The sequence below is a fragment of the Adiantum capillus-veneris genome, chromosome 6, assembly GCF_014529385.1.
Source record: "Adiantum capillus-veneris isolate H3 chromosome 6, ASM1452938v2, whole genome shotgun sequence".
Classification (NCBI taxonomy): domain Eukaryota; kingdom Viridiplantae; phylum Streptophyta; class Polypodiopsida; order Polypodiales; family Pteridaceae; genus Adiantum; species Adiantum capillus-veneris.
Genome location: NC_140936.1, coordinates 40,780,639 through 40,788,916, shown reverse-complemented (window position 1 = coordinate 40,788,916; position 8,278 = coordinate 40,780,639). Strand labels below are relative to the sequence as shown.

The following is an 8,278-nucleotide window of genomic DNA, read 5'->3' as shown; positions in this document are numbered from 1 at the left end:
TTGCATTCAATGTGCATCTGCTTAGGAGAGAGCGGAGTCTGTGATTTTTGATAGTTTGTCATTGTTATCATTTACATAACCCGTGACTTCCTGCTCTTAGAAATGAGTACCAGTCATCTAAATGAGTGCCCACTATCTTATTTCAACCAATTAACATTTTTGGCCTATGAAAAAATGTTTGAAAATACAATTTGATTATTTTTCCTATTTTAGTATGGAAAAAGAGAGAGCATCTCTAGAGCCTTTGCCCTTTGGGCAGGCCAAAAAAGGACCTTGGGCTCAGGTCTTTTACGAATCGCCAGGAGGCGTAGCACGAGCAGCCTGTGCTTGTGGTTAGGCCTGATAGCAATTTTCTCTGCACGCCCTCGCGGCTTGAGATCGATCCCTGGCTGCTCTTTTCAAGGGTGAGATCCTCAGAAGACGGAGGATTGAATCTGTGCTGAATTGAATAAAATGATGTAGTTGCCAAGTAGTATGTTCGCTTGGTTTTTTTGAGTAGTCAGGTTGATTTGGCGTAAGGCCTGGCGATGGAGTCGGGCGTGTAGAAGGGTGTGATTGTGCAGGCGAGCGATCGGAGCTTTACATTCGCGACCTTTGATGGCATGCAGGTTGCGACCATTTACAAAACCCTAGAGTTTTTTGGAAGAAAAGGCGTCCTCACTCTTCCGCATGAATTGATTGCACCGTATGTTTGCTTGGTTTTTTTGAGTAGTCAGGTTGATTTGGCGTAAGGCCTGGCGATGGAGTCGGGCGTGATTGTGCAGGCGAGCGATCGGAGCTTTACATTCGCGACCTTTGATGGCATGCAGGTTGCGACCATTTACAAAACCCTAGAGTTTTTTGGAAGAAAAGGCGTCCTGACTCTTCCTAATGAATTGATTGCACCGACCGAGTTTCCTGTCACTCCTGGATCTACATTCATCTTGGTGGAAGAGCAGGTAAGAAAGCTCTTCTGTTGACATTGGGTGTGTTTTTCTTGTTTTTCTTCGTGTATCTGTATGTGTGTGTAGCTCTTCTGTTGACATCGGACTCTTGTTTTCTATGTATATCTTTGTGTCGCAGCCCAAGGAACCGCCTTGGTTTTCGGACCATGGGAAACTGCCGTCCCTCTCGTCTCTGACAAATTCTGTGGAGGCGATGAAAAAGTATTTTGGTACTGAGGTACCCTTGTATGACATTTGCCGGACATCTGCACCTGCAACTCCTTTGCCTCTCCTAGTGGAGGCCTTCGGTATGTACGTCAGTTGTTGCAAGGCTTATGACCTGGATGCCATGGACTGGGAATTTGTGCAGAATATGATGGCAATGAGTACCTTCTATGATGATGAGAGCCTTCGCCAGTCAGACATTGCCAGGTTTTTGGAGGCCTATCTTTTATCTGCCTTGCCCCAATTCAGGTTTAAGGTGTCAAAATCACGCCAGGGATTTAGTGAACCAGATATCCGCATTGAAGTGCTGACTGTTGATGGCGATTACGTTCTAGTGGCCATGTTTGAGGTGAAGCCTGAGATGGGCCTTAGGGGTGAACCGTTGATTGAAGCCATGAAGTATTTTTCTGACCACGTGGTGAGGAACTACAAACAGAAGCACTGGTCTTGCCTTAGGTCCTGCTGTCCAGTACTCATTGTCGAGGTTGTAGGCGCGACCATCCGAGCTGGTGGGGCTGCTTTTCTTGACAAACCATGCTATCAGCCTTTCACGCCATACCTGCACATCTTCCGCTTCTTGCAAGACCAGGGTCATTGGGAAGTACTTTCAAGAGCCTTGGGGGCTATACGCATGGCCATTGCATCCTTGGCAGATTTCTACAGAAAGCTGGAGATGGAGAGCAGAGGGAGTGATGTCATATGCAGAGCCGATTCAGTAATTTGGCCATCCACCATCAGACAGGAGGAGAGGAACAAAAATGCCAAGGTTATCCAGTATGAGCGCCAGCTCACAAGAAGTGCTTTGCAGGTCATGAATGTGGGAAGACAGAAGCAGCTTCTATTCTACTTGAGTTATCCTGATGGGCAACAACGCATCATAAAGTTCTGTCAGCGATATGGTGACAAGGTTCACGCACTGTGGGCGGAAAAGGGTTTTGCACCACAATTTCATCTCGCACAACTCCAGGGGTCGTGGCTGGTAATTGATATGGAGTTCTATTGTGAGGAAGATGGTTGGAGGCCTCTCATAGCATTGGACCCTCGCTTGTTTGTTAGTGGTGATGACAAGGCAAACAAGTACAGGCTGCAGAATCACGAATGGGAAAAGTGCAAGTTGGACGTCAAGAGGGCTTATGAGGATGTGCATGATCTTAACCCTTTGTTTGTACATGGAGATATGCGGAGGCAGAACATCCTTTACAATGTCAAGAACTCAAAAGTGGCCTTTATAGACTTTGATTGGGCTGGTACTGATGGCCAAGACAAGTTTCCACTGTTCTTGAACCCACTTAACTCCTGGCCTCCAGGTGTCATGCGTTGTGCAATTATGAAAAGCGAGCATGACGCTCAGCTGTTGGATAGTGAGCTTGGATAGCAGAAACCACTGTCATGTGTTGTGTGGTTATGAAAAATGAACATAGATTAGTTTTGCTTATGTTTTGGTTTTATGAAGTTGTGTAAACTGAATCAATGTTGGACGGTGTACCTAAATGGGTAATATATTTTGCAACATAGGAGCTGTTAGACTCTATTAGGTGTGTCATGAATTGCACTAATGATCATTTTTTGCATCCCACGGCTTTTCTACTTTAATTACAGGACTTATTATTGATGGATGTCTCATCTCTAATGGTTGCTTTGTTACCTACATAACCACTGGCCAAAACTACAGCCAAAAAAGAAATAGATCATGGGTGTTGTAACATTTAATGGCCTAGTAACTTGTGTGTAGCGGAAAATAGCATGAACATAGTGAGCATTTCATTAGAATAGATTCCTAATGAGAATGCTTAGGTGGAGAGAGTAACAAAAAGTATAGCATGAACAATACTTCAAAAGAGAGAGAAATTAAGCTATTGCCAACAGTTGAGGACCAGATTTACATGGAGCCGGTCCCCCTCCAAAAGGCTTTGTATTATGACTTCTCCCATCAAGAGAGACATTTTACAATACAATTCTTTGTGTTTCTTCAATACTAGGTAGTGCAATGAAGATGGAAACTTCATGCACTAAGCAAAACACTTATCAAACACAACATCACGGTCTCATACCCAAGACCTCACACACCTTCGAAGATGGTGAGAGCTAGTGGGGTATGAGAGTAGATTGAGAGGAAGGAGGAGTAATCTTACGAGAAAGATATACATCTCCTCACATAATCACTCATATTAGCATAGCTTAGCTTAGTAATTAGCATGGTAGAGGAGATGAGCATGCATTGAAGCTTGGCTCTTGGTTGGATTTGCATCACGAAGCCAAGAGTTGTTGGTGTAGGCCTCCCTTCTCGCAAGCTTGGAGTAGGTGGTAAGCTTTCCATTAAAGCTTGAGAAGGAGAGAGAGAGTCTTCTTGCTCCACACATCAGATTATGTGAGTGTGTAAGTGATAATCCTTTGAAAAATCACCCCCCTCTCTCTCTTGGTCGACCCCTCTTGCTATTTGCTCATGCTCACCCTATTGGACCTCCCCAGGCTTAGCCAATGGAAATTAAGCAGCATAAGTGATAGCCTTTTGACATGTCCCCCTTTCCTCTTTTGTGAGAGCTTTAGGTAATTAATTAATGCAACCAAACTCTCATTGGACCCCTTTGTCTCCTGGCCAATAGGAATCAGGCAAGCCATTGGGCTGTTGAATGCTCATTGGACCCCTTGGGAGACTGTCCAATAGTCTTCTAGAGAGCTTAATTCTTATTGGTTCTTTCATTAAGTGTTTTTAAATTAATTAAACTAGATTTACTCTAGCCTAATTCTCATTGGTCCACCTCCAAGGCCATCCAATAGGATTTGACTACACCTTGTGGGCATCTAGGCTAAGGAGCTGACATGTGTCCCTCATTCCCTTTGTGTGAAGGGAGCTTTTGTGTGCGTGTGTCTGTGTGTGAGTGTTTCTCTCTCATCTCCTACTTCTAGGGGTCGCCCCCGCCTATGTAGGGATGCATGGAGACTTTTTGAGCACACACAAAGCATCCAATTTCCCTAACGATGACCTTTGGATGAATTTTGGAACCTTAGCATTTTGGAAGTCTTAATGGATTGAACCTTAGGGTTTTTTAAGCCCATTGTTGCACCTTGCTCTTTTGCAGATGGCCCCCCCTTTGGATCCCTATTTTCCCTCCTTTGGATCCCTACTGTGGCCGATCTGCCAGCTTAACCAATATTCTAGCTTTTTCTCCCCTGGCACTTCCCCATATTAAATGATCAGTTTAACAGGAGAAAATCATTTAGGAGAATTAGATATTAGTTATTATGACATTACCTCTCTCTTGAAATCATAGTCGTCCTTGATTATGGGGTAGAGAAGATAAAGCATATTCATTAGTCCTTTCTCTAGCGGATAGAGGATCCTTATGTTACCCTACAACATTGTTCGAGAATGGATGACTAGTCCATTTGGCGTTTGAGAGCTTAAGCTGCCCCGCAAGCATGTCTACACATTAGTCCTATCAATCTTCCATAGTAGAGTGACAAGCTCTACTTGGTGTTTGGGAGACGTCGGCTCCGCAAACTTGATCTAAGCATGCATACTACTTCATTTTTGTGCACAATAAAGAAAAAGAGAGTCTTATAAGACAAAAACTTTGTTCATTCTTAACATTTGTACATTTGTTTACTCTAGGGAAGCATTGTAAGCATTGACAAGGTTTAGGTTATCCTTTGATTGTATGCTTTGCATCCATCTAGCATCTTCAAAAAGATAATCTTGAAACTTAATAAGATATTGTCGGATAGTCTTACTGCCTCTTAATACCTTGTCTTCATTTCGGAGAATGGACTCGGGCTGCAACACCTCTTCTTAATCCTCGATCTCCGGTGGGTCTTCAATAGTTGGTTCTTGTGGTGGCTCTCCTTTGTAAGGCTTTAGTAGGCTCACATGGAAAGCATTCTGTATGAGCCAATGGCTGGGAAACTTGAGTTGATAGGCCATCTCATTGATTGGCCTAAGAATTTGGAAGGGACCATAGTACCTTTTTGCTAACTTAGCATAGTACTTTGATGTCCCGTAGGATTCTTGCCCGTCGTGTGCCTTAATCGAGCCTTGGAAAATTTGAGTAAGACCCAACCATTTTCTTTAAAGGCTTGGCTCTTTTTTGCTTGTCAGCAGCAACAGCCTTTTGCCTTTGCTGTGAAATAGAGATAGCATCCTTAATCTTTTGGAAAGATTCTTGTAGGTTTCGGCTATACTCATCTGTAGTGAAGATCTTCCCGTGTACCTTTAGTAGGGGACTTTTTGATCTTCCCTCAATTACCTCAAAAGGTGCTTTTTTCGTGGAAGTATGTACAGTGTTATTGTAGGCATACTCCACTAAGGGTAAGTACTTCTCCCATTGGGACCTTTGATCTACTTCTGTTACATAGGCTTTTAGTAGATCAAGAATTGTCAGGTTAGCTATTTCACTTTGGCCATCCGTTTGTGGGTGATAGGCCGAAGAGAAATTTAGCATTGTCCCTAAATTCTCAAAGAGACCCTTCCAAAAATTACTGGTCATTCTAGGATCTGTATCCGACACTATGGACATTGGCAAGCCATGGTACTTGAATATTTGTGAAATGAAGAGGTTTGCCATTTGATGGACTTTGATAGTCTTTTTGACATGTATAAAATGAGCTTGTTTACTGAACCTGCCTACTATTTTCCATATTCCCGTATTCCCATGGATAGACTTAGGCAATCCAAAGATAAAATCCATGGATATGCTCTCCCATGGTGAATTAGGGATTGGCAAAGGTTGAAGCAATCCAGGTTGCTTCCCTCTATCAAACTTCCTCTTTTGGCATACCACACATTTAGAAACATACTCTTGTATGTTTGTTTCATGGTAGGCCAATAGAAATATGTTTCAATCCCTTTTAGGGTAGACTGAATCCCTCTATGCCCTGCATAAGGAGGAGCATGAGATTCATACATTACCTTCTCACGTAATGAGCTAGTAAGGCATAGTCTATTGCCATAGAGAAGATAACCATCTTGTAAAGTAAATGGTTCCTCTTTCTTCCCTAATGCAATGGCTGAAATCACATCTCTAAAATCGCGATCGATAGCATACTCATCTATCATAGAAGATAGATCATTGTGAGTTGCTATGGAAACCGCATTCACTCTCGACCGTCTTGAGAGTGCATCGGCTACTTGATTATGCTTGCCAGCAATGTGAGCAATATGAAAATGAAATTGTGGAAGGCAATTTGCCCACCTCATTTGTTTGTCGGAGAGCTTGGTCTGCGTCATGAAGTACTTAAGACTTTGGTGATCCGTTCGCATGAAAGGAGTCCCCAATAAATAGTGCTTTCATGAGTCTAAGGAATGTAGAACTGCAAGGAGTTCTTTTTCATATATGCCTAGAGCTTGCACAACAGGGTTGATCCTTCGACTTTCATAGGCTATGGCGTGCCCTTCTTGAAGCAAAGCAGGTCCAAGGCAATCACCAAAAGCATCACATTGGACCTCAAATGGTTTTGAGAGATCCGGTAGTGTAAGCACAGGTTGAGAGATAAGATTTTCGAAAGCATTGTTCTCCTTGTCAGACCATGTATACCTAACTTTTTTCTTTGTTAGGTCATGTAATGGTCTTGCTATTAGTGAGAACCTTTCTATGAAGCGTCTATAGTATGTACACATACCTAAAAAGCTTCTTAGTTCATGAAGATTCCTTGGTTTAGGCCATCCTTTTATTACCTCTAGCTATGATGGATCCATTTGGATACCATCTTGAGAGATAATGTGACCTAATTACTGAATCTCTTGTAAGAAAAATTCACTTTTCTTTCGATTAACATAAAGTTTATTCTCTCTTAGAACTTGAAATATTACCTGGAGGTGTTGCTTGTGTTCGTCTAATGAATTAGAGTAGATGATGATATCATCAAAGACCACTCCAGTAAAGGTTCTATGAGGCCTGAATAGCTTCTCCATCAAGTGGTTGAATGTGGCTGGTGCATTGGTTAACCCAAAAGGTAGGACAATATACTCGTAAAGACCAAACGCAGTGCGAAATGCGATCCTACAATGTCTTGATCAACTATCCTTATTTGATGATAGCCACTTTTTAGGTCAATCCTACTGAAGTAGGTCAATCCTTGTAGCTTATCAAATTTTTACCTATGGAACAGGAAATCTATTTTTGATAGTGATTCTATTTAGTGCTATATAGTCGACACACATACGATACGTGCCATCTTTCTTTTTCACTAATAGCACAGGTGAGCAAAATGGAGATGAGCTAGGCCTAGCCATGCCCTTCTCAACTAACTCATGCACTTGCCGCATAATCTCCTCTTGTTGAGCTTGAGAAACTCTATAAGGAGGTTGATTAGGTGGTGAACTTCTTGGAAGAAGTTCAATTGCATGGTCATCATTGCCTCGTTTAGGAGGTAACTCACAAGGGATGTCATCAATAAAGACATCTTGAAACCCCTTGAGAAGATTGGATAACTCTAATTCCTTTTGATTGTGTATATTTTCTTTTGCTAAAATATTAGGTTCATTTTAAGAGTCTTTAACAAAAATCATGTACACGAAAATAGAGCTCTTTATTGACTTATTGAAAGCTTGCATATGTACAATGGGTATGGTGTTACCCATTTCCTTAGCCTCTATGTACTTATCTTTTTCCCTGAACTTAAAGGAGATTCTCCTTTCATGGAATTTAACATTGACAGCCATGCGATCAAACCATGGTGCCCCAGGATTACATCCTCTTGCTTGAGAGGAGAGATAAAGAAGTCCTCTTTGTCCACAAAGCTTTGACATGGAGCCTCAATTTCCCGATTAAGGGAGCGACTGAATCTTCTTGCCCCTTGAAAGCACTGTCTGCGGGTAGGACATCTCCCATCTCGTACGCTTGTATGCCTAGCTTGGTGGCCAACTCTATGGATATGAAATTGTGAGTAGAACCAGGGTCAAAGAGAATAAAAGAATTATGTTCTCTTACCTTTCCCCAAGCATGGCATAGAGGAGATCCTTTGTGATGAGTTTCCTCCTCTTGGATTTCAACCAAGGTAGCTCTAGGAGGTTCATGGCGGGTGTTGTTTTGGGGACAAGCGCGGTATGCATGCCCTTGCTCGCCGCACTTGAGACAACGGTTATCCTTGTGATAACGCTCAAGCTCTTCATGAGAGAGTTTATTTTTCCTTTG

At 42.4% G+C, this 8,278-nt stretch overlaps 1 protein-coding gene across 4 annotated transcripts; it reads left to right on the top strand.

Annotated features, from left to right (window-relative positions):
- Positions 1–273: 273 nt before the first annotated feature.
- LOC147455391 (uncharacterized) lies at positions 274–2,677 on the top strand. Of its 4 annotated transcripts, none has more exons than XM_086514174.1 (4): positions 280–404; positions 504–608; positions 717–938; positions 1,063–2,677. In XM_086514174.1, exons 3-4 carry the CDS (start codon positions 741–743, stop codon positions 2,521–2,523), a joined length of 1,659 nt encoding a protein of 552 aa, XP_086370300.1. In that variant the 5' UTR covers positions 280–404; positions 504–608; positions 717–740; the 3' UTR covers positions 2,524–2,677. The 4 variants fall into 4 exon arrangements, with proteins under 4 accessions (XP_086370299.1, XP_086370297.1, XP_086370300.1 ...); XM_086514172.1 differs by having other exon boundaries at positions 281–404; positions 713–938; XM_086514173.1 differs by having other exon boundaries at positions 274–608.
- Positions 2,678–8,278: the final 5,601 nt, after the last annotated feature.

Coding starts and splice junctions, on each gene's coding strand:
- LOC147455391 (XM_086514173.1), top strand. CDS start 741: ATGGAGTCGGGCGTGATTGTGCAGGCGAGCGATCGGAGCTTTACATTC. Junction 939..1,062: donor TCATCTTGGTGGAAGAGCAG/GTAAGAAAGCTC, acceptor TTTGTGTCGCAG/CCCAAGGAACCGCCTTGGTT.